Raw genomic sequence first — 25,679 nt, forward strand, 5'->3', positions numbered from 1 at the left:
AGAAACTAGACGATCAGTAAGACACCAGAAAGGTATGATAACTGATGCACTGCTTTGCCTTTAATCAAAAACCAGTAGGGGGTAAAAAAACCCTTTACCAAACTCAATGCAGATCCAGCAACAGTCCCGCACTACTTTGCACTAGTGAGAAAGCAGACGTGCATGGAATTACAGTGCAGTGTTTATACATGTGGAAACAACCTGCATTTTTTTGAAAGACATTTCCGTAGCAATTTCGCTAGAGAAGAACAGAGAGCTGCTCCTAAGAAATGTTAAGCAATGACTTTGCCTGCCACACCACTCCGGCCCCTAAGTCCTGCCCACAAGGACTCTGAGAGGTGAGGGCGGTGATGCCGTTCTGCAGCCATGAGCGGGCATTTACTGACAGCTTTCCACGTTCCCGCCTGCTGGCAGCGCTGGCTTGGTTATATTACTTTGCTGAAATTCTTTAAATAAAATTTGAGCATTACCCAGGAGATCTGGACAATCTGCGCAGCAGCAAGCCACAACCGTAAACAACTTTTACAGTAATTTCAATACCTTAGGGACTGTTCTGCTTTACAACTGACAGTTAAATGGACCCGGTATTAAATGTGCCCCTCAGAATATTCCGTAAGAGAGCTAAAGCTTATCAAAGCCAAGAGGCAAGCAGCAGCGGCTCCTTTCCTCTGTCCACACTACAAATTGCTACGGATAGTAACTATCCCACTAGTGCAATTCATGCTTTAATCACAGCAGCTCTGAAAGGATACTGGATAATACAACAGGACAGGCAGCAATACAGGACAGTTCAGCTGCTTTAATTGCAAAGCGCTACTGCAAACAAGAACTACACGACGTGTCGAAAGAGAACCCAGACATTAACATCCACATCTGTCAAACATTTTCCTCTTAAGGCTTTTTTTGAAGGGCAATGAAAAACAACGGAGGTAGTGCTAGTAGACGAATGCAAGATCTACTGCAGTTCATCTGTTGAAGACAAATTTGAATACTCTTTCCCAATACACCAAAGTAAATTAGTACTTTCTAAAATAAATAGCTAATGTTAAGACAATGCCAGGCTTTAATACACCATTTATTTTAGATACGGTAGTAAACTGTACAGATTTCTAGTATGTTTTCTTATATATAACAGAGCATAGTTGACTTACCAGATCCTCAAACTCTTTCGAGGAGATCCACTGAATCAGGCTTCTAATACTTTTGAGGATCTGGACCTAAGTATAATTTGTTTAATCATTCCGTCTGATGATGGACATCAAATGTTTTACACTGTGGGGTTTTTTTAAACACCAAATGGAGTTTTTGTTTACAATTACTTAGTTTACATTGCAGTAAGTCAGCATACATTAGTTATGCTATAGCATTTGTCAGCTGTAAAACATGACAAGAACTGTCTGACCATACCAGTTAGCTTCTAAAGCTCATTACGAATGCAAGTTTTGAAGTCCCCTTCACCAGTAGTCTTGATCTTCAGCCCACTCTAGCCTGAACGAAATGACCGTGGATCAGTGCAACAAGGTTTTAAGATTCACAGTTCTTTCGGGGACGCTACGCAAGTTGCACCATTCCAAGTACAGGCAGCAGCAAACAGTCCTACACAGTTTGCGTGCTTACGCAGCACTGCTCCTCTCTCATCCCAAGCACCAGACTGCGGAGGGTTCTCACAGGCTCCTAACTAGATTCTCTTAACCGAACTGCAGAGCTGAAAATCAGATAACAGCAGGCCAAGCCAGCCAAGCACGAGTGAGCAAGTGAGACTGTGAGTCAGTGTATTACTCTAAAAATATCTGAAATATTTAGCCAAGTTTCTGTCAAAGACCAGAAGATAAGCCAGAGGTAAATGCAGACAAGCTTAATTAGGTGCAAATAATTGCTGAATTTAAAAGACTGCAAACAATTAGTTGTACGTTCATAAGGAAAAAAAATGCTAGATTGCAGGATTTTTTTGAAGCATTTATCTACCGTCACAAGGTACCGGTACATCTTTTAAATGAGATCTGTGCACAGTTCAAACAGCCGAAATACCAAATTTTAAGAATTGAAACTTTCACTACACGAAGCCAACTATTTCCGTAATATTTTATTAATCAAACCTGATGGATCTTATGTTCCTTACCTGTAGAACTACTTACCTCATCATGCATCAAAATAATAACAAGAGTTGTCTTTAGAGATCAACTTCAGATAAGAAAGACAGTGCACAGTAAATAAACTATTTTAATGTGTTACAAAAGCAGTTCATAGCCAGCCTACCTCCCCAAACAGATGCCCACTACCGCTACGTTTGACAAAGATTCCTTTCAAACAGCTTGAGGTGAAACAGCTTTTCACCTTACTCTATTGTGTCTCTGCATCTATGTTTTGCAACACAAATACCATATACATTCATGGTGAAAATTTTCACATACAGGCAGTCTGCACAAAGCCCGATATCCTTCAAAATCCCTTAGGGCTGGTGAATCACACCTGCGAGAGATTATTTGCATTGTAATGTGGATCATGTCACTAAAATGATATACAAAAATCAGTTCAAGACAGTAACAACCCAAAGACGGGAAGACAAGAAACTGAGCAAGAATATCAATGTGTCAAACTTTGAGCTAAAGTTGTGTGGTTTTGGTTTCGGGGTTTTTTTTTTTTTTTTTTTTTGGATTTGCCAGGTATTCTTTTAATGACAAATATAAAAGGAGTTAAAACATCTCATTCTGGCTGCCTTTAAAAAAAAAAAAAACAACAAACCAAACCCAAAACCCAACAAATGGTCTGGTTTTATAATTACAAATACTGTGTAAGACAATACCTTCTTTGCACTGCAAAACCAACAAATACAAGGATGCAATCAAGTTTCTAAGCATGTCTAAATTTGAAACGTGAATTTTTTTTAATTCAGAAAATTCTTAAGAATTGTTCTTTTTCGGTAGAAGATAACTCAAAGTACAACAACATCTAGACCTGTTTTTAAAGGAGCTTTCTTTCCTGATACATCTTTGACCATAAGTACTCCTTGCGAGTTCAGTACATTCACAAAATAGCTCAATTAAGAACAGTATCACCAATGAATTGACTACTGGAAAGAGACAAAATTTACCAAACATACAGAAATGTAACTTGTACCATAGCAATTAGGCATATCAAAAGATGACACCTGTAATTAATTTTAAAAAGATACAAAAAAGAGAAAAACCTGAATTACAGAAAAGAAAGTCATATTTATTTAATGAAAAACTAGAAGTTAATAAAAATTAGCAAATACACAAAAAATATACACAAACAGCAGCAATACTATGTAGTGACTTACAAAGGGGGGGTGGGGGGGAGGAGGGGAAGCAGCGGCCGGAGACCAGACTGCTCAACATGGCTTGTCAGTCAAAGGGGAGAGGAAAAAAACACAAACAAAAACACGAAACAGTATCCTTTTCAACAGTACAATCAATCTACAAACATGTTTTTAGAATTATTTTACAACATTTCCTGTAGAATCAATTCTTAATACAAAAGATGCCCATTTTGGGTGTATATATATTTTCAGTGGTTTACTGTTGACTTATTTTAAATATATTAGTGTTACTACATGCAACTGCTTCCTGTAATTTAACAGCCTTTCCTTTTATTTACCTTCATATATGTCTACCCTCCATCTACCAAATAATTTGTCTGACAGTCAAAGATGGTTACCCTAGGTTCTGCTAAATTAAATGCAACGGTTTTAAACACTGGCCTGAAGAGGTTTGATTGCCATTTCAACACATGGATATAGTTACATTGATGCCTAAATTGCCATTTTCTGCAAAGAGCTGTGCAATGCTGGTGTCAAAGACTAGACAGTCACTATTCATAATGGCTGTTGCAATTCCCTCATGAATAGATCGAGGAGTTGCTTCCCAAGTCAATCGCCGCCTATGACCATTTAACTCAAGTCGATAAGCAAAGTTTTCTGCTTGCTTGCGTGTTCCTATCAGCTGTACAATTGCAAAGAACTGCTGGTGACCATCATATTTCTCCTGTTTCTCCAATACTAGCATGAAATGAAAGCCAAAACAAGACTGCATCATAACCCAGTCAACAGCACCAGGAAGATTAATGTCTGTAGCAAGGAACACTATATCTTCGCCCTGAAGTGTTGTAATGGACTTATGTTGATGCATCAGGTGTGGCATTACAGCATCCAGAGAACCTTGCCATTTACATGAAGCACCAGGACATGGACAGGAATAAGGCCTAAACTCACACAGCTCCTCATGGTCTGCCTTCTCTGTGTGTGGCAAAGTTATCTCGCATCCGGAAGAGGCATATTTACATGGGAATAGTACAGAATTGGCAACTTTCTCCATAGCCAGGTTACGAATGGAGCCCAGCGGGCCTCGGCAAGTTGGGCAGCATGTAAGTTTGGGGCGACAGTTGCTACAAACAAGGTGCCCACTCTGACACTGAAGAATTGGTGGCAGCACATAGTCAAAACACACAGGACACTCAAAGAGACTAGCCAAGTCATTATTGGAAGCTGTAGTGCCCGTCAGGGCAGGCACCCGCTGTGATGGCGTACACTTTGAAGTACCTGTAGGTAGTGCTGTAGCAGTCTGACGGCTCATTTCTGTAACAGAAGAGAGAAAAAAGAATGAGTATCTAAACACATGTTGTTTTCCTCTATGTACAGTATTTCTTGATTTACAAAGAAGCCTCAAAAGAAGACAGATACAAATGAAAATGAACCATGTAATGCAAACTGTCAATACGTTACGTGTAGGATATCGATTGTGCCGCATACGATACAGACACTTGTGTGACATGCAAGCTTAACAAGTGAAGAAGTTCTGCTAATCACTCTGAGGTGGAATGCAACTATTGGAAGCTGCAAGGGAGACGAGTCAAGATATGCTACAAATGTAACTGAAATCCTCAAGGTTTGTTGTTCTTGGTTGGGTTTTTTGAATATTACATTTACGAAACGCTCCACCCAGATCACTTGTGTGTAACAACTGGAAGCACTATGGAACAACTGTACGGCTGAATTTTAAGTTGCTGTGTATTTAGTGAGATGAGAGACTAGCCATTTTTTAATGAAAAAATGATCATCCAGGTATGACCTTCTCGGTAATCATGTTTACTGGGAGGGGGGGGGGGGGGGGTTGTTAAATTGAAAAACAATAGAAAGGAAAACCACAGCAAAAAAGGTTACTTCACTGCTTTTTGCCCAGGATGGGATAGTGACTCTCCATTTTCCTTAGACTGTTACTATAAGGCCCACAGCTTGTAAAGCTCATCCACTGCTTCAGCTTCCTGAATGAAGCCATTTGTGAAGATAACATTAAAGGGGGAAAAAAAGCAATTGCTTTATTGAATTTCCCAAATAAGACCAGACATTCAAAAGATTACATTTGAGAATTTTAACACATAAGTACACAAACATTTCTAGTAACTTGAAAAGGCACTGCTGATGAAGTTTTACATTCAGTGGAGTTTATGCTGAAGTTCTGTTCTTTTCAACATCCCCAGACAAAAGTTAACAGCTGTCTGAGCAAACAGCTTGCTCAAGCATTCAACAGATGCAGTGAAAGTACCGTATTTTTAATGTTATGAATGCTGCACTTTTTCCTGCACCCCCTAACTCTCCTTCTTCTTGTGCAAAAGGAATTACTAGTACTACGAGAAAAAATAAACACTCCATTTTGAGAAAATAAACCTTACCTTCGTAGGTTAAGGAAAGTCAAGTAAAATGCTATCTAAAATTGGCTTCTGTTACACAGTCAAATTCTTAACCACTTCAAGTGCCTCTCTGCAAGTACACCAGCTCTGGTTCTGTCACGGATGTATGAAGCTCTCAAAATAAACCTCATCTTTTGATTTCCTTGCTACTTGACATGGAGATATCAGGCAATAGGCAAGCTTCCCATATTTAAAGTAGTTTCACCCATAAACTTACTCATACTTGGACTAGACACCTCAAAGCAGCATACTGTGCATGCTTTGTAAGACAGGCACTGTTCAGGGCACAAAGCAGAGGAGCTAAGGGATCCCAATATGCGATAACACTTAGCCCCTGACATTCGCAAAGCAATCATAGGTAGCTTCTAATTCTTCTGCAGAAGCACCTCTCCCCAGTCCAGAGCTAGAAAAACATGAGCGTCTAAGATTCGGTGTTCAGTCACTGATATTAGGAGTCTCACATGCCCAGTAACAGCATCATCTCATCCCCCCTCGCCCCCCACCAAGTCTGTTTATCTTGGGCTTGCTGGACTAGAAATATCCAGTTCCCATCTTCAGGAAGGAAAAAAAACCCAGAGTGGTTTTCAGTGCTGGGCCTTAACTGTAGAGATACGACAGGACTGTTTCTATCTTTTGGCCTTATTTTTCTATGTAAGGCATTGCAGCTTAGATGAAAAGCTTAAGATGTTTAAGATGTCTGTGACAAATCAAATATATGTTCTGGGGAAGTGATGCCACACCAGCTTGTTGCAAGGGGATTCAAATAATAAGGCCTCTGTGACAACCGAGTACTGCTGCTATTTTTCCCCAGCACCCGTAGGTGGGAGGCTCGTGATGGCACACTGCAGTTCTATGCTCTGGAACAAATTATACACAGAGAATAACTGCACATAGGGGAACAAATTCTGATCACACTGTTCGCTTGGGAAGAGCTTAGAAATCACATGCATATTCATATGTAAAATTCTAAAAGTGTTTCCCTTCAAATATTGTAAACACACACGTTTCAGAAAAGTTTGCATGTGCTGCTCCTTACCTGAACCTATATGTCCTGATCCAGGGATTCCCAGTAACCCACAGATAACACTGCTGAAAACCACTGCGTTAGACCAGTTCCCTAGGCAGTCTGACGAGCTGGGTGAGCTCTGGTTTCTTTAATTACACCTCTCAGAGCCCATTCAACAGTTAAATTAAGCAACCTACAAACTTTGCAAGAGACCTTATGCACAGACCTGTTTCCCACTTAAGCTTTCTAAGCTACGGATGCACTCGAGAGAAGAGCTGTACAGCCCTGTTTTATCACCGGGTCTGTATGTGACCAGCCCTCACGCAAACCCTCCGCAACACAGGACCGTCCAAATGAGCAGGGCAAGAAAATGAGGAATCTGTGAACCAGACCATTGAGATTAGCACACAAGAAAGAAACTGGATAAAGCTAGAAACTGTAATTTAACAAGCCTAAACCTGCCCAAAGCCTACATTTTCATCACTCTTGTTACCACAAAGATGAATAATAATACATCATGACGGAAAAGCCAGAGTTCATTTTTTATAGCTATCTTAAAAACTACAAGTCAATCACAAGTAAAAGCATTAACAGTGTAATAATACAGTTAATCTACCAAACCACCAAAAACGTAGTTACAAACCAAGCAAAAACAACTACAGACATATTAAAAAAGTTTAAAGATATTTTTGGTTACAAAAACTTTACTATGGGTAAAAGTCCCTATATGCGATATTTGTTATTATGTTATCTTTGCACACGCCGGGAATAAGTCTCAAAGCAACAGTGCTGAACTAAAGTATGCCAGGTGTCAGCTTCAAAAGTATTAGTTTCTACAACACGAATTACTCAAAAGATTGTGCAAGTTTGAAAAATTTTAACCAACGGAGAGAGTGAAAAGGCAAAAACGTATTTTAATGATTTCCTAGTTCTAGATCAAGAAAAGCTCTGTCCGTGATGGCATCAGGATGCACCGACCTGTTGAAGCAACTATTCTCAAGGCGGTGCTGGGCACACACACACACACGCCGCCGAGATCTCCCGAGGGACGCGATTTCCCAGCTCCTACAAAACCAGCGTAAAACACTGCGCAGAACGCAACTGAAGAGTCGCTACCTTTCCCCTTCCTGGTGTTACTTCCCGGCAAGCACGCCCACAGGACTCCCTTCCAGGCACACAGAAGACTGGCGGCCGCTCTCCCCGTCATCGGCCGCCAAGGGGCTCATGGCGCTTCCGCGCAGCGCAGACGGGCTGGGGGCTGCGGGGCGGCTGCCGGGCGCTGCCCCGGCCACCCCCGCCGCGATCCCCAGCGGGACCCCGCGCCGCTCCGCGCGCTGCTGTCAGCACCTCAGGCCCGAGCCCCCCCATTTACGGCCGCGCACCCCCCGCATCCACCGGCTCCGGCCGAGCTCCGGCCCGGCGCCCCAAAATGGTTCCCCAACGTGCCCCCGCCGGGCCGGCTCCTCCCCGCCCGCGCTGCCCCGCGCCCGGCTCAGCGGCTCCGGCAGAGCGGCCCGCCCGCGCCACTGGCTGCCCCGGAGAAGGGGGCGGGGCCGCCCGCGCCACTGGCTGCCCCGGGGAGGGGGCGGGGCCGCCCGCGCCACTGGCTGCCCCGGGGAGGGGGCGGGGCCGCCCGCGCCACTGGCTGCCCCGGGGAGGGGGGCGGGGCCGCCCGCGCCACTGGCTGCCCCGGGGAGGGGGGCGGGGCCGCCCGCGCCACTGGCTGCCCCGGGGAGGGGGGCGGGGCCGCCCGCGCCACTGGCTGCCCCGGGGAGGGGGGCGGGGCCGCCCGCGCCACTGGCTGCCCCGGGGAGGGGGGCGGGGCCGCCCGCGCCACTGGCTGCCCCGGGGAGGGGGGCGGGGCCGCCCGCGCCACTGGCTGCCCCGGGGAGGGGGGCGGGGCCGCCCGCGCCACTGGCTGCCCCGGGGAGGGGGGCGGGGCCGCCCGCGCCACTGGCTGCCCCGGGGAGGGGGGCGGGGCCGCCCGTCGCTGCCCGGCGGCGCGCAGTGGGGGCGCGCAGGGGGCTGCCATTCGCACTCGAGGGGACGGCCCGGCCCGGCCCGGCCCTGCCCGGGGCACCGGCGGCCTCCGCCTGGCAGCACCGCCCTGCCCCGCCAGCAGCGGCCCGAGGGGCGCCCGGACCCCGCCTCGCTGCCGGCCCGGAGCCCCCCTGTAGGCGGGCCCCCCAACTCCCTTTACGGGTCACCCGGACGCCATGCAGAACCAGCGCCGTTCGTGCTCCACACGTGTCACACCGGTTCTTTTTCAGCTACCTGCAGATCCACCGATCTGACCATCTCCCCTAACGAACTGTTTTTAGGAGCTATAGATTCCATTCCAAACTCTTCTCAGCCATCAATTCCCTTCCTGTTCCTGCTCTTTCACGGATACCTCACTTCCCACCATGGAGCTATGAAGTACCCATCCAACGGGAATCTTCCTCCCATTTGTATAAAGATTATTCAATTAAGCAAAAGCATAACCTCAAGGAAAAGACCAGCAGATTTGAAACAATGTGGCACATTCAAATATCCTTACGGACTATTAAAAAATGACAATGGTTATGGACAAGGGAGTTGGAAACCAAGCCAACGCGCTTGCACGATGCACACGCTGGGCTCGGCAAAGCTTTGGCATCACAGAATACCGATGATGGACGGTAAGACCACATCAATAAGTATGTAAGTACGAGTTTCAGTGGAGATAACAACACACTACGCTAAACTGTTCCGGTCACATAAGAAGTAAGGCTACAGCACCCGAGCAATGAAAATTATCTTTCAAAATGCTTTCCTACTACTACAGATTCAAGTCCTGTTGCAGGAAGGCTGCGGAAGCTTGTAGCAGCACTACAACATGTACAAGGAACGCCCGGTTACTGTTAACAAAAACTACAGACTCAATACAAGGCATGCTCCTGCTTAACCCCCAGATGTGCAATACACAAACAGCCCCACCAGTGAAAACTCAAGAAAGTTTCCAAGCAAAACAGCAAAGCTGAAGAAAACCAGCGCTGAAATGGCTTTTGAGAAACTAAGAGCACGTTCTGAAGTGTCCGAAACATGCCCTAGGCTTTCCCTCCCGCACCAAAGCGGCTGTCCCCCAAAACACGACCGCAAGCCCTTGGCCAGGTTAGCTAATGCTGTATCTCTCTGCTACACTGCGACATAAGGTACAGTGCTTGAAGAAAGAAAGCCTTTGAAATCCCAGATGGGTAAAAAAATGACAGAATGGGTAGACACAATCAATTCACTGTTTAAAAGGCTCGGCTGAGGTGCAGACATAAGGAAAGCAGTTTCAAGCATTCAAAAAGGTGATGTACCTCACAGGCCACGGAATTAACGGTATGTGGAAATAGATTGATACCCTTTTAGCTTCTCATCTTGCAAAGGTGTTAGCTTCAGACACCGTTCTAGAAATCACATCTCCTGCATTTCACTGAAACATGGGACACCTTTGACAAATTCAAGTGAACACCCTCCACTTCTCCAAAATCTTCACTCATATCAAATGAGATTAGACTTTGATTTAACACTGTAACTCGCTTTTGAGAAGGTAACTGAATATTAGTTTTAGGAAAAAACCCACAAAACTTCTGTATAATCATCTTAATGGCGGGGGGCGGGGATGATTATATAACGCTGAAGAGTGGTGCAAGGACAGAAAACAACACCTTATCACCAATATCTGTGTGTGATGCAGTAAAATCTTTTTCTCAACAACATTTCAGAAGTAATTGAATTCAGAGATTTCCATTCACAAAGCATTCTTATTGCATTACAGCCACCACCAGCAGTACAAGATCTTTCAACTTTTTCAACTGTATACAATCATATCTGAAAATGAGACTTTTCTTAAAAAAAAAAATACCCTGTTACAGAGCACTGGAAACATATGAAAAACCCTGACAGGTTACTTTTTTCAAGATGCAACGTAAGTCAAAGAATGTCAAAACCCAAAAGCTAAAGGACCTGTTGAAAGTACTCATTAAACAGGTGTAAATAAGAACTTAAAAGAAGATACAGAAAGATTAGTCAATATTGTCAGATACTTGTACAATCCAATATTGGTAACTTCTATACAATATTATAAACAATAAGTACCTGGTAAAATATTATAAACAGTAAATTGAGAAGATTAAAATGTTACCAATACTTCTTCAGTGGCAGAAGGAAGGCTTCATCAATGCAACAGAAAAAAAAAGAAGTGTGTGTATAGCTAGAAACAAGAATGGGGTGTGGCTGTGTGTACACATATCCAAGTACACACAAAGTACCTAACATCATGACCAAGAAACTGCAAGTGTTACTGATACAGAAGGCCCAAGTGATTACTACCTTGAGAATGAAGGTAATTAAAAAGCACATTTTGTTCTGACTAAAAAGGGGTACCAGTGTTTTTTAAGTAGGGAACTTTCTCGCATTTTCTGAAGTAGCAATAGGTTAACTACATGTTCAAAATCCTTAGGATACCATATTTTTGTACCATAGATGCTTATTTATGAGAAGTCTTAAACTTCCGAGGACAACATCTATAGCGCTACTACAGAAACTCAAGCTTTTCAATTACATGTACTTACTGTTTCTGAAAATAATTTTCCAAGGGATCTACCTTTCCTCTGTCCCCACTTGCACTCGTGATCATCAATGTACAGCAAAAGAGAAGGGGAAAACGTTTTAGCAGACTACCGAAAACGTGACATATTGCCCTTACTGTCACCAATCTTACTACACACCAGCAATCAAACACGTATCACACTAAGAGTGTCTCAGAGACTAGCTTGCGACTATTCTTAAAAATTAGGTTTTTTTCATTTCTATTTACATTTTAAAAAGACATTCTAGGGGCCAAGGCTTTTCCATTTTGAAGTCTATCAAATTATGTCTCTCAGCTCTTGGGAGATGTCAGATCACAAAGACCTGGCATGGTCAATACCAAATGCACATCGGCTCCTGCAAATCTGACAACACTGGACAGACAAATATACATCCCTGCATACACACAGCCTCTCCACCTACTGGCCTACTTCAAAACTTTAATAATTTATGTCATGAAGTTTCCTAAATCAACTACATAACACAATTTAGTCTCTACACACTCTGGTTTTGATTCGCAAATTATAAATTTTTTCAATCCTTCCAGACACTTGTTTTCTTTAATGCCCTTAACTATATACTGTTTGTTATTTCAGACACCTCAGGGTTTCTCTTTTCCTACATAATAACTAAAAGCCAGAGCAATCCAATGTAACACAATATTATAAAACAAGAAAAAAAATTTTACAAAATTGAGACAAGTCTCATGATAATTTCCTTTTCCAAAATGTCATCTATCCAGTTCATCTCCTTTTCATACAAAATTACAACAATTTCCACTACCTTGTAGTGACCCAGCCTGCCTGAAATTGCAGGTAGTAGGTTTTTTTCTTACACCTCAAGCCACTCCCTACTAACCCTTCTTTCCAATCATCAGGAAAGGAAATCCCAATGGATTTATAAATCATGGAATCAGTCATGCTCTTCGTGGCTACCTCTACAGTGAGCCACCAGACCTTAATGCTCAATGTTTCTGATGCTATCATATATGTTCTCTTGTACACCATATGATCACCAATTGAGTCATTGCTAGTGGGCAATCCAGATCATCTCCAAATTCACAGCACCATGCAAACACAAACAATGTTATTACACCCATCGAATTATAGTCACCTCTTTCTAATCCAACACAAAAACTTGAGCCTTGTCTAGCACCATTTGCCTTCTGCTCCATCACTATCACTATTTCACCTGCTTATCTACGCCAGAATATTAAACATCAACAGCTATCAAAGATTTTCTTTCCAACACTTTGTAATGTAAAATTAAGGAGGAACAACCACCACATAAAAATTGTATCAGCAAGCAACTAGTACCATCACTATCGAGTTAATTTTTAAATGCAACAAAGAACTTCCCCAATTTAAAAAACTGAATAGCCGGTACTCTAGCCCACCAGAATTTTCCACATTCTAGAGAATCAAGATCCAAGTTAGCATGGAATATCAGAAACTATACTGCTGTGATACTCCATTTTTGCAAAGAAAGCCAAGCTGAGGAACAAAGTTCAGAGAAAAAATGACTAACTGATAAACCATCAAATTTCGTTCTAGAATGAAAACTAGAAATGTCTGATCAATAGCAAAAAACTACGTTTGGTTCACTCACTCTTTTCTACATAATCAGAGAACATCTCAACTTTCAAGTCTTATATTTACATGTAGCATTAAGTAAGAAAATAGGCTCCTTTGTGAATTCAGATCAATAATTCATAAAGCAAAATAGGATGCTTATCTCCCCCATCTTTTCAGCTTGGGAGGAGAGGAATCAGTACAGAAAGAAAAAGCTAGGGGTAATATAAAGAAAATTCAAGCTATACTAAAACCAATTTATCAAATGCCACCACTAGAAAAAGAAAACACAGCAATACAGTACACAAACTGGTATAAGTAACAATAGCAAAAACTGGTGGATATTTGTTGATCTATTATAATCAAGTTAAGCTGCAAACTAGCCAGTCACACCACCTTTTCCATTATATATAGTTAAACAAAAACACAGGGGAAAAGATTCATTCTTTAAATACAAATCAAAACCAAACACTTGCATTAGAAAGATCATGGACCATTTCCAAATTGGACTGTACCATATTCTTCCTTTTTAAAAACAAATAACTTATCCCCTTGACACTGCTGAAGCCCACCTACTACAAAGAGGCATGAAGATGGTGATACAGAAATACTGCTCGCTCGTGCTGGACCTAAAGTGGTGCTCTGTGACAGAAGTCTTCTCTTTTCTACATTCTTTAGTTCTGTATCTTCAATGCCAATATCAGCAGCCAGTCAATAGCCAGAACCTTCCTTGGCACAGGACACCTGAACCTCCAGCATGCCCACACATGGAACCTATAGCATGATACGCTATGGTATGAACTCAAAATCGGCAGCTGTCCCACACTAGCCTTCTCAGATACCAAGCCAAACGTGCCTTTCTGCAGCCTGCCATAGTTTGAGCACAGTAAAGTTAACTGAGCTAAAGCAGAAGTACAGGTTTCAAAATAAAGATGTCAGAAACTACACAGCAAATTAAAACTGCGTAAGAAATACAGACTAAAGAATAAATAACAGAGAAAACAGTTTTTATTTCTTAGTAATATCTGATTTCCTTTCACTGTGCACAGAGTACACTGAACTCAGCTGCATCAGGATCATCTTCCAACAATCCAGCCCAGTAATTTCTATGAACACAGGTAGACAGTCACCTCTTACAAAGTTCCAGACATAGCATGTTGCAGTAAAAAGGCAGGCATACAGGACGATCAGCTACAAAGTGAATTGTAGTAACAGCACCAGAAAAGAAAGCAATTTTTCATTCTACCACATACTACCATTCAGAAGTATCTAAAGCAGGAGCATTTAATTCTGCTCTACAAAATATCATAGATGAGCTCTGTACCCAATTACACTTTATGAGTAAAAAACCAACCAACCAAACAAAAAACCCTCTGTAAATGTTAACAGCAAATCCTACCAGTGTGACAATTTGGGGGCTGTTTCTTTCCTCAGTCTGATTTTGCAAAAACTATATTCTTCACTGCATACTGTAATTGCCAAGCAATATTGCATCACCACCCCTGTGTTTGTGGCAGACACAGGGAAGAGGGTGTGGCATGGAAGCGCCTACCTTAATCCAGTAAGGCTAAACTAAAAGAAGTACCTGTACTCTGATGCATCTCTACAGACAAAGCCTTTCTGTGATAACTATTCCAATTCAAATTCAAGACCTATTTTATGCTCAATAGCTTCTGTGCATAACTAAATAGTACTAGGGAGCAGACCATCAAAACAACCAGACCTGATCAAGGAGCACCTGGCCTATAAAAGAGACTGAGAATGACACAAAAAGACTCTGTAGGAGTTGGGACAGGACTACGTACATCGACTATTTTTATAAAGATCTCTCCATCTTGTGCATTGCTTAGGTTCATACATATTTCCATATTAAATAATAATTTATTCTTGCAATCCTTCATTTGTTCTGTATTCCTGTATGCAGTCCTGGTGACAGTGGAGAAGAATGGCAATCTGACCTGTGGAGAGTGAACATGTAAGGGAAGGCTCGGAGAACTGACACACTGATTCCAGAGTACAGATCTCGGTGCCCCAAAGTATGTCAAACATGAAATCTACACAGAAGTACAAAGTACATCCAGCATCACGGAGCACAGAGTGGTGACACTGGAAGTCTAACTTTTGACTCATCAGAAATTAGTATTTTCAGAACTTCTAGCGCTAACCTACACAGAATCTCTAGTCATTTTGAGGAAGAGCTTTTACAAGTTGTGGGTTTTTTTTTTAAATCCAGATAGTTAATCTTCAGAAGCAAGAACATTTAGCAGAATGTCAGATAAAGATGCCTTTATATTATCGCACACATGCAACACAAAGAATAAAACACATTAATGCTTAAAATGTAAAGGATCAAGTCCATATTTTTTAAATGGGCATTTCTACATTTTGGAAGTAAGATTTTCCTACTATGGATAACTAATTCAAAAGGAAAGCTATGGAAGTCTAAGATGGGACACAGGTTTTTATATTTTGTTGGTATACTGCAGGCAGAAAACAAAGACCACTGAAATTATTTACAGTGCAACCAATGTAACACCTTAGCAAAAGAAGTGCAAAAACACAGTGGCATTTTCACACTTCCCATGGTTCCAAACTTTTCAGTACTTGATTTCTTTAAACTCCCATCTTCTTGTGTTTCTAGAATCCATTCTTTGAGGCGTATGTACCTCTATTAAAACCAATACATTTAACTGACTTAAAGGTTTTCCCCACTCATCAGTTCTGAATCAACTGTTTCCGTAACTCTGCTGCACAAGTATTCAACTACCACCATTAAAAATCTTTTTTTTAACTGTTACTACAGTGTTGCTCAAACCCTCAGACTTGGCTACTGACAAGACAAGGTCACACTCCTGCACAAAGCAACAGATCTACTGCTTTTCATGAAAACATGTGTTTTAGAATGTGGCTTTATCTCACAAATAAGAGCACTTTTCCAGCAAGTATTATCAGCCCGAGGTGTAACAGAAACGGGTTGAACTGCTGACTCCACAGACCAACATGTTATATGCAAAGATTAAGCATTCCTTGAAACCTTGAAAGATTAGTGGTACTAGAGCAGTAGTCTGTGGCATGGGAAACCTGCGTTTAGTTCCTGCTCTGTCACAAGCTTCTGAGTCACCACAGGCAAGTACTTCCCTGCCTTTTACAGGCTTTAAAATACCCTGAGTAGCTGTGAGCCTCAGACACTAATGCAAAAGGGAATGAAATAAATTGATAAGGATACTGAATTAACTCTAGACCCTGTTCAAATTTAATTCACGTTAGTAATAACTAAATATCATTATATGCTAAAGGACACTATGTTAAGTTACTTAACATCTCAGTTTGTACAGTCAGCAACTGTCAAACTTCACTGTTTACTTTCCAACTCCTACTCACAGGATAACTGCCCTCTATCCATTCATATTCTGTACATTAAAAAGACGAATTAAGGAGACACTGGCTACATCCTTCTCCCTAATTCTACTGTATTTAATCTGAAGGCCTCCTGTGACATCAACAACATATTGACATTTCGTGGAAAGCAAATAAAATAACATTTCTTCAGAGGGATCCTTGTATTAAAAAAAAAAAAAATCCCTCTGCTTGCTTTGTGAAGATCCAACTACCCAGCTTTTGAAGCAAGTGATTCAAATTCAGCAGAAAAGGAGCTCTCAGGCAAGAGAATTATATGTTCTTTTAGTGCCATTAAATTCTGATCAGGTATACCTCAAATGCTAAGTAAAACGCATCTACTATTTCACTTATTTGTGTTGCTTCGGAAATGCTTCATGACACACAAAATTAAAATTCAACCATAATCACTCTGAAGTCAGGCCTGAGTCTGCATCAGAAAATAAAACACAAGGTATTATACATGGTTTGGATGTGACAGGAGTAGATGTTACCCTTCTGCTACTTAATGCTCTTTATCAGCACCTTCAAAATACAGTATCTATCGTTATGTCTTTCTCTGCAAAATATTGTCCTCTCTTCTGTTATGTAGTTAAATCGAAACCTGAGTCTATGCTGCAGTGCTGAATTTCAAACACGAAATTCTAACAGTGATTCACTATCTAGAGCACAACTGTAAACTTCAGTACTTATTAGCCTTTTCCTTTTACAGGAGTGTCACAAAATCACATTAGGTTGGAAGATCAAGCATTCAAAAATCAGGAAATAAAAAATCTAAAGTTTCACAGGCAACCCTAAGTCTACTTCCTCATATGCATATTAAGAATCAGCCTTCACGAAATAATCTTTTTTCACACACTCAACTCCTTTAGTAGATGAGCACCTGTACATCCATGGAAGAACTATGATTGTACAAGGAACAACAACTTTTCCTTAAATAGAACACCTGATTTTAAAATAAAGCTGTATAGGGCAGCAGCTGGTTTTAATACGCATAAAAGTGCTTTTAAAATTATTACTTTACAGGTGCTGTTGTAGAAGAACGTCTGTCTCAACTTCTATTATGAAATGCATACTTTTTATTTGTAAAATTTCCTTTCTAAAGATTATACTTGACCAAGCACGAAGCCAGACTAAAAATTTATAGTACATCATCAACATCTGCCAGCCAAATCATTCCCTAGTCACACCTATGCAACCAGTCTTCAAATTACATCCTTAAAGTACTTGCATAATCACACAGATATCAGCCACGTAGAGACGAACCCCACACAAGTAACTCTGAAGCGTGTTGACACCTTCATGCACAAAAAAGGGGAAAATTCCTGTGAAAGTCATTTTTACTCTAATGATTTTACATATATAATACATATATATGTGAATATATATTTCAAAATAAACATTCAGAAATCAAAAGATTAGTTGAGCAGAGCATTTTCACAGCTTTTACACGACAACTGCACATGCACATAAGAAGGAAAGGAAAAAGACTTAAGGCTCATATATAGGCAAAAGTGAACAACTTCACATGAACTTTCAAAATAGCTTAAGTTAAACATGAGAAGTTCACACCTGAAAGTGGGGTTATATATGCTTCAATGTGCATTTGTTTGTTGATGCGTGTTTCAAACATGATTTCCAAAACAACATTAGATAATTTAAGATTAAAATATCGGATAATAAGATTGTTGCAAATTCCGAGTCCTATTTCTAGTCAAAAAAATGACAGGAGGTAGTGACATTTAAAAATAATAATAATAATCAGAGAGTCCATTTTCACAGATCTGAGGGCAGGATTAAAGTCTTGGTTCTAAACTGATAACACAAGAGTTATAGTCATTACCTTTCAAAGGGAAAGTAGCAACATTACATGTGTTAAAAGTTCTTCTAATAGCACTTTTAAGAAATACTGTAACTGAGCAATTCTTAAGAGCTTTTGGATACCATTACAAACAACTGAAGAAAATGGTTCACCCATAGCACAAAGAATAATCCACCAGATACAGGCTCCACAACTCCAAGCACGCACGCTCTGTATGTCAGAGTGCAATTTCACCATTTCTAAAACAAACAAAAGCAAGCTGCCATCAAATTGAATGGTTGCATTGCCTGCCTTTTACCCATTAGTTTTTTTTCTCTTTAAGGTAACACACCCAGCAAGATCAGTCTTGCACAACTCCAGGAGCGCTTACATTGGCACAGCAGGTAGACATCAAAAACATGCTGGCAATGGAGGGCGCGACTATTCTCTCTTAGCTGTAAGCCTGCACTTCCAGTGATCCCCAGCATTCCCACAATGACAGAGGATGACACCTCTTGCAGCAGCAGTGGCTCTTACGTCACCATGCAGCAAGCTTCTCTGGGAAGTTGGCCATATAACAGTTACCCATTCCTCACAGGCCATTAAGTTTTCAACAAAACTTGGGACAAAACTCAGTGCATTTCTCATGCACACTGGTGACAGCAACACTGCAAGTTATCACTGGTAGCCTGGACAGAAACTGTCTTTAGCTACTGCAGAACTGTAGCCTGGACATGCTATAGCTTGTGAAATGCTACATCTTCTGTAATGTCTTCTTTCCTAACACTTGATGAGTTAACAGCAACTAATCACGTATTTTAGAAACAATATTAACTGACTTTTAGAAAAATCACAGGAAAAACTAACTTTTAAAACCCACTTGAAATTAGTACCTACACCACTTTTCAGCATAAAGCAACATGTGCCAAGATTTAAAAAAAAGAACTCAGAAACCTCGTATTTCAGTTGTCATCCTCTTGCAAAATACAAGAGACACAGAACTTTCCCTCATGAAAGATCTGTAATACAGAGTAAACTGAAACAACAAAGATAAGCCTTTTAATACACCTATATTACTAAGCTAGACAACAGCTCTACCAAGTTTTACATAAAGGAATTTATTTTCAAGCTTTCCTTTTCTTAATTGCACACTAAATTGTCTTAAAATACTAATGCTACAGTGAAAGCCTTTTCAACCTTTTGACAACCTTTACATTAGCAAAATTTAACATACAATTTTCCTTCATATATAGTTTTCCTTTGACGTATTTCACATGAACACATATTTGAAAATAACACTTAAAAAGTGTGGCATTCAAAATGCTCCTCCTTTACAGCGCTCAAAAAACCAAATACAAACACTGACAAACTACTGTGGTCTTTCATCAAAGACTAAATGAATTTTTGCTGTGTTTAGTACTGTATGCAAGAACTGTAGAAAATAACTATATTAACTTAAAGACTTAATGCCACACAAACCAAAGTTCAAAGAACTGCAGTTTCACTTTGGAGGAGCTGATGACTAATTCTCTAAGCAGCAGAAGTTATCACAACACTCTCCTCGGTTTTCTTCATGTCTCAGCAAGGTCATCAATTGTTACAAGAAAACATACAAACCTGTTTCTAGATAAGGCAAGCAAAAAAAGAAATGGTCAACAATTTTCTGTAGATGAATTTGCTGTTCTTTTTACGTCTATTTCCCTGTAGGCATATATCCAGAGTAATTTTTTAAAATGCATTTCCAGATGCAAAAGGGCAAACACAGTCTTCACCATTCAAAAAATATTTAACTTCCCCACTAAAAACACAGCCAACCTCAGCTTCTGTATTCAGTTTCTACAAACAAGTCAAAATCAGAAGCACACCATTTGGTTAGCTTATCTTTTTTATTATCTAGCACTTTATCTGATTAAAGTACTGTGGAATTAGTAACCAAATCTCTCATTATTCCTGTGGTATCACAAAGAATTGCCATTTTTTAGATTAATTCAAACAGACATATATTTAAAACACTTCCCCTGGGCATTACAGAGATGTAGTATGTAGTCTGGATTAGAACCAGAAAATACATACGTATATTGTGTGGCATAAAACTGAAGAGTATTAAGAGGGCATTAATGCTAGGTTTTGTCTTCTTTCTTTACCTAGCACAGTTAACAGCTAAACACACTATAGCACGGTATAAAACAACCCCAAGTCAATGGCTTGTGAAGATTTTTGTTACATGCAATTAAGTCCTAACAGGAAATACTCAGGTAAACCTGCAATAACATCTACCAGTAGCAACACAGTATACAGGCACATCTCTCCATTTCTAGTCCACGATGTGACACTGTACACAGAAGACATGTATCAAAATTGTATTTGTCTCATGACATTGTACATTTAAGACATGAACAGTATGTACACTTCGAAAGGGTAGACTGCTTACCGCCTATTTTTTTTTGTTAAAGAAACAAAACATTTTATTCAAGATAACAATATGTCTCTGCCTGTTGTGTGCTTCTGTTAAGAGTCAAAAGGGGTATCTCTTACTATCCTTTTTTTAATCACAACTAGTTTACACTTTTCTAAAGGCTCATTTTCCCTCAAAAACGAAAGCAACACTTTTAAAAACCCAGTAAAGACCATCCCCTGCATTTACAATGTTCATAATGTTTAAGACTCTAAACTTCAGAGAAGACATCCTAAGCTTTAGGCCCCAAGTGATGGTTGAACTAGAGCTTGCCAGCATCCTTACTTCACTGCTAGTGTTTCTCTGCAGCAGGTAGCACTTAACAGCACCAACCAGGGCTTCAATTCAGGTAACTTCAGTCAGCAGCTGGAAACAGAATTTTCACTTTGGCTTTCTGCAGACTGGGTACATGCATCATAACCTCAGAACAGTTCCTCACATGTGTCCAGAATTTTCACATACCATTCATTTACCTTGCCTATTCTGGTTCATCTTAGCTCCTGAAAATATGACAACCATTAAAGCAAAACATGCACTGATAACCTTTTTGGCAAAACTCAGTCCAACTTTTAAAGCTGACAGTTACAAGAGTACAAACACTATTAGAAGCAGAAATATAGAGCAAAGTGATTCTAACTCAAAATTAAAAACAGCACGTTTCTCATAAAAGTTGCACGTACAGTCTTCCAGAATGTTTCATGAAAATACCAGAATTCATAAAACTGTCCTACTTGATTTCTTTGAGTTTTCAGACCCGAATGAGCTGCTTCCTACGTGAATATGCACACGCTTCCCCCTCTTCCACATTAGAGGCAGGTGTCTGACATCTGAGCAGTATTCTCTTTCTCAATTCACACTGAACAGACAGCAGCAACTGTACTCAAACCTAAGTATGGAAAGTACTTGTGTTATTTAAAATATTTACTTTCCTCAGTTCACACCTACTTAGCTGGAGCCACTGAATTTCTGGGCTACCTCCTCTAGTACAGTCTAATTAGACCACAGCATTAAAATCTTACCAACAGAAATAAGAGATTAATGGACAAGAAACTTACTCATGACATGCACTTTCAGTACCAAAATGCTCATCATTTTATCAGTTTCAGAATTCTTGGGTCACAACAGATTGCTAAAACTATACCACTGATGGATGACTCTTATCCTTCTGCTTTCCTTTATAATTTTTCACCACTATGAAAAGCGCTAAAGCTATTTAAGGACATGAGCTTCCACTGAAGTTAATGCAATTATCATTTCTAGCACTCAATTTTTACATCAATGTTACAACGTGGAACAAATGATGAAAGTAGAACTAATCGATTTACTATTTAGGTATACTCCCCAAAGTTACTTTCTGCAACAGATGACTAGTCCAGAGATCCAAGTTTTATCCTAAAAGCTTCTGTATTAGTCTACCTGTCCTCAAACAGCTCACATCTTCTTGAAGACCAGCTTAAATAGCTTAGGGTTGAGAACAGCCCCTTCCACTATTCCTCCCTCTCTGGAAGGCATCGCATTAGCCTCATTAGAAGGGACATAAACAGACAACTGAAACCATGTCCCACGTGTGGAATATCCCACGTCCTTCATGACCTAGTCCAATTAGCTATGAGCTTCCTAACATCCACTCATCTGCTGCGTTCAAGAAATTAAGTCACTTTATCTATATGAGTAAACTGCTCATTACGGAGTAAAGGCAGTATTTGCCCAGACTGGTTGGAACAGACTGAAGAGAGAACACGGGAGAAATATTGTATGTTTACAAATAAAATGCGAGCTTATAATAGATGTGCCACCAGTTCACCACCGGAAAAGAAACTTGCTTCTCCTCCTGAAACAACGCTTCCAATGCTTTGCCTTACGCTACAAACGCTATTGTTTCCTGTCCTTTTAAACCACAGAAAAGAAGAAAACACGTCTCCAGCCCTTTTATCTGGCGGGGGAACCCGTAGGCCGAGCGAGAATCTCCCCCACTGCTTGCTCTCACCGGATTAGAGCAGAGGGAGACGGCAGCCTTCCCAGGAAATGTCACAGAGGGGCACCCAGCGGCCCATCTACTCCTGCAACCTGTTTCCTGCGGCGGCTGGGCCCGCCAGGACGCAGGCGGCGAGGGGCGCCGCGGGGGCCCGGAGCCGCAGGCCGCCGCCGCCTCCCCCCGCCGCCGCGGCCCAGCTGACCTTCGCCGCGCCGGCAGCCGGCGCCGGGCCCGCTCCGCTGCCGCCAGCACAAAGCGCACGGCGCGGCCGAGGCCGAGCCCACAAAGGGGCAGCCCCGCGGCCCAGGCCCGCGCGCGGCGGGCCCTCCGCAGCAGCCGAGCCGGGCCGCCGCCTCAGCCTGGCGCACAATAGCCCGGCGGAAGGGCCCGGAGCCGCCCGCCGCCGCTTCCCTCCTCCGCCTCCCCTCGGGACCCGCAGGCCCGGCCGGGGAGGAGAAGGGCCCGCGCGCCTCGCCCCCCTCGGGCCAGGCCGCCTCAGCCCCCGGCGCGCGGCCCGGCCGCCAGCAGGAAACCGGCCGCCCGGGCTGCGCTTAGGCCGCGGCGGGGCCTGGTCCCGACTCCCCTCAGCGGCCGCCGCGCCGGCCCCGCGGCCGCGCCGAGGCCTTCCGCGGGGTGGGGGGCGCCGGGCGGGGAGAGGGCCCCGCCGGGCCAGCCGCTCTCGCCCCTCCGAGGCCGCTCGGCCTCCCCTCCGCGACGCGCTCACCTGTGGGCGCTGGGCTGGGCGGGACCCCGCTGAGGCGGCCTGGCTCCCTCGATGGCGCGGGCTGCGGGGCGACTGGCTGCGCCGCTCTGGCCGAGACGCTCGGTGCCCGGCGCGACCGCCCGAACCGACCGCGCGCTCCGTGCCTCTCGCTGCCGGCCGAGGAGACACCGCCAGGGGGGCGCGCCAGCTGCGGCGGAGCTCTCCTGCCTGCCAGGCGCGCTCCCGGGGCAGGCGGGCGACAGCGCGCGGCCGGCAGCGCCCTCGCGCACGCGCACCCGGGAGCGGCGCGCGCAGGCCGGGCCGCCCGGCTCCCGGCGCGGCGCCCAGGGAACAAAGGCCGCGCCGCCCCGCGGGGAACCCGAGCGCCCGGCCGCCCCCTCCGCGCCGTCACCCGTCCCTTGGGGCCGGGGGGGGGCGGTCGCCTCTTACCTGTGCCGCCGCCCAGCCCCGCCAGGGTCCCCCGGGCCCCCCGCGGCCCCCCCAGCGAGCGGGCCCGGGGCGGGGAAGAGGCCACGGGCCCGGCGTGCCGCGGCGCCGGCCCCCCCGCGCTTGCAGCAGGCGCCTTGGCACGCCGGCATCTGCGGGGTCGAGGCCTCGCAGGCCCGGCTGGGGCTGCCGCGAGAGCTGCCGATGCCCTTCCGAAAGGCGAAGCAGCCCCGGGAAGCGGCGTTGTCTCACAGGGGCCGGTAACGTCCCGCACGGGAACGTTCCGGTGATTTTAAGGGACTGCTAACAACAAACCCCTCCTCCAGTCTCTTCCTCTTCAAAGACCTGCATAATTCAGGTTAAGCCCCCGTCCAGCGATGCCCTGAATGCATCCGTAACTTCCAGCACACGAACTGGATGAAATCAGTGTCACTACCAGTGTGCGTTCATTTGCTGTGCTGGGCTAGGATCCCGTCCACCTGCTGAAGCTATTAGAAGCTCGCCAGAGGAAAGCCACCGTTTGTTTTCAGTAAAATATGTATTATGTACCTGCTAGCTTACGTCAGGTTTTGAGTGACTGAAGCATTTTCTGGGCTAGTTGGTTATCCAAGATGGTTCTCACTATCCTCCCCATTCCTTTTGATGACCAGAAAGCACTTCTTTTTGTGTAACATTCTTACGTTGAATCTGCCAAGTCTGCTCTTAATCACAGATTTTTGAGATAAGTTTTAAGGCAGCTTCTTTAAAATACGTCACTGTAGTGATGCAGTGCAATATGTACCAAACCCACTATTTAAGAATCCTCCCAAGTATAGATAATGCCAATTGTTTATCGGCAAAGGATGACAACCATAGGAGCATAACTGCACATATTTTTTTCCCTGCACAACTTGTAGCTATGCAGCGATTATTGAGCCTTTTCCTTTAAGTAATCATGAGGAGTGATACACACGGCAATGACAGCCCACCCGTAGTTGGGTTGACTTATGGAATGCTTAAGGAAAAAGGTTATGGTGAAGTATTATTTTTATCCTGGATAGGAAGGACACAATCCTGAAGCAACATGTCATCAGTATTAGAGGTTTTTTCCACCCTTAGATTTTAGTACAGAGTAGGGCCAAATATTTGATATATTTTTAAACACATGGAAGTCTATTTGGTAGTGGAAACATCAAAAAAGGTAGTCTTCATAGACAACAAGGAAAAAAGCTTCTATAATAGCAGGTAGTATTTTTAGATATGAGAACCAGAATGCTTATCAGTTCCAGTAGTCTGGTTTCATACAAAGTATCTCTGTGGTTAAAGCTTTGATCTTGCAAACACACACTAACTTTTTGCTAAAAAAGAAGGCAAGTTGACAGAGTCTTGCAGTCCTGGATCAGATCAGTGCATTGCTAGTTGGTCAGTGTTACTAAGCGTTTGCCTTTCACTGAATAGAAGCTAGTTCCTTGAGCAGTGAAAGTAACTAAGCCTAGTTTCTAATGAATTTTTTCTCCTCTCTATCCTCACCACAGGAACCTCCCACTTCACTCCGGTGTTCCTGCTAACCTCACCTCTGAAATGCCTCCAGCCTGCCCACGTGCTTTAACTTTTTGTAGCACCCCACCACACTCACACCTGTAACTGACAGGGCCGGAGAGGGAGCACCCAACAGAGCACAATCCCAGCTGTGTGCATACTCCCACTGCTCCACCCCCCAGTTCACATCTTCAAGCTCTCCAGCTGGCAGACATGTTTCCCTGCCTCCCTCTATAGGGCTACTTATCTCGGCTTCCTTCCGCTACCCACCACTACACTTTTCAAGAAAGTTACAGGAACTTCAGTGTCTTTGAGACTCATTCCTCCCTTAAACGGGTGTGAAATTAGCCCACAGGCTCAAAGTTAGTAGAGAGGGCTGACTGGAACAGACCCCTAGCAAGATCTCGCAAGCTTAATTACTGTGGGAAATGAGTGTTAAAAGGCCTCAAAGACATGTTAAGAGGTCACCTAATCCATCCTCCTGCTCCAAGGTAAATCAGCTATG

At 43.2% G+C, this 25,679-nt stretch overlaps 1 protein-coding gene across 5 annotated transcripts; it reads right to left on the minus strand.

Moving 5' to 3' along the window:
• Nucleotides 1-1,056: 1,056 nt before the first annotated feature.
• SIAH1 (siah E3 ubiquitin protein ligase 1) lies at nucleotides 1,057-23,727 on the minus strand. Of its 5 annotated transcripts, none has more exons than XM_055818801.1 (2): nucleotides 23,660-23,727; nucleotides 1,057-4,594 (listed from the first exon to the last, which is right to left on the minus strand). In XM_055818801.1, exon 2 carries the CDS (start codon nucleotides 4,590-4,592, stop codon nucleotides 3,744-3,746), a length of 849 nt encoding a protein of 282 aa, XP_055674776.1. In that variant the 5' UTR covers nucleotides 4,593-4,594; nucleotides 23,660-23,727; the 3' UTR covers nucleotides 1,057-3,743. The 5 variants fall into 5 exon arrangements, with proteins under 5 accessions (XP_055674776.1, XP_055674774.1, XP_005233899.1 ...); XM_055818799.1 differs by lacking the exon at nucleotides 23,660-23,727 and adding an exon at nucleotides 23,231-23,505; XM_005233842.3 differs by lacking the exon at nucleotides 23,660-23,727 and adding an exon at nucleotides 7,829-8,066.
• Between the last annotated feature and the right edge of the window lie 1,952 nt (nucleotides 23,728-25,679).

The sequence above is a fragment of the Falco peregrinus genome, chromosome 14, assembly GCF_023634155.1.
Source record: "Falco peregrinus isolate bFalPer1 chromosome 14, bFalPer1.pri, whole genome shotgun sequence".
Taxonomy (NCBI): domain Eukaryota; kingdom Metazoa; phylum Chordata; class Aves; order Falconiformes; family Falconidae; genus Falco; species Falco peregrinus.

Coding starts and splice junctions, on each gene's coding strand:
- SIAH1 (XM_005233842.3), bottom strand. CDS start 7,919: ATGACGGGGAGAGCGGCCGCCAGTCTTCTGTGTGCCTGGAAGGGAGTC. Junction 4,595..7,828: donor TAACACCAGGAAGGGGAAAG/GTAGCGACTCTT, acceptor CTTCTGTTACAG/AAATGAGCCGTCAGACTGCT.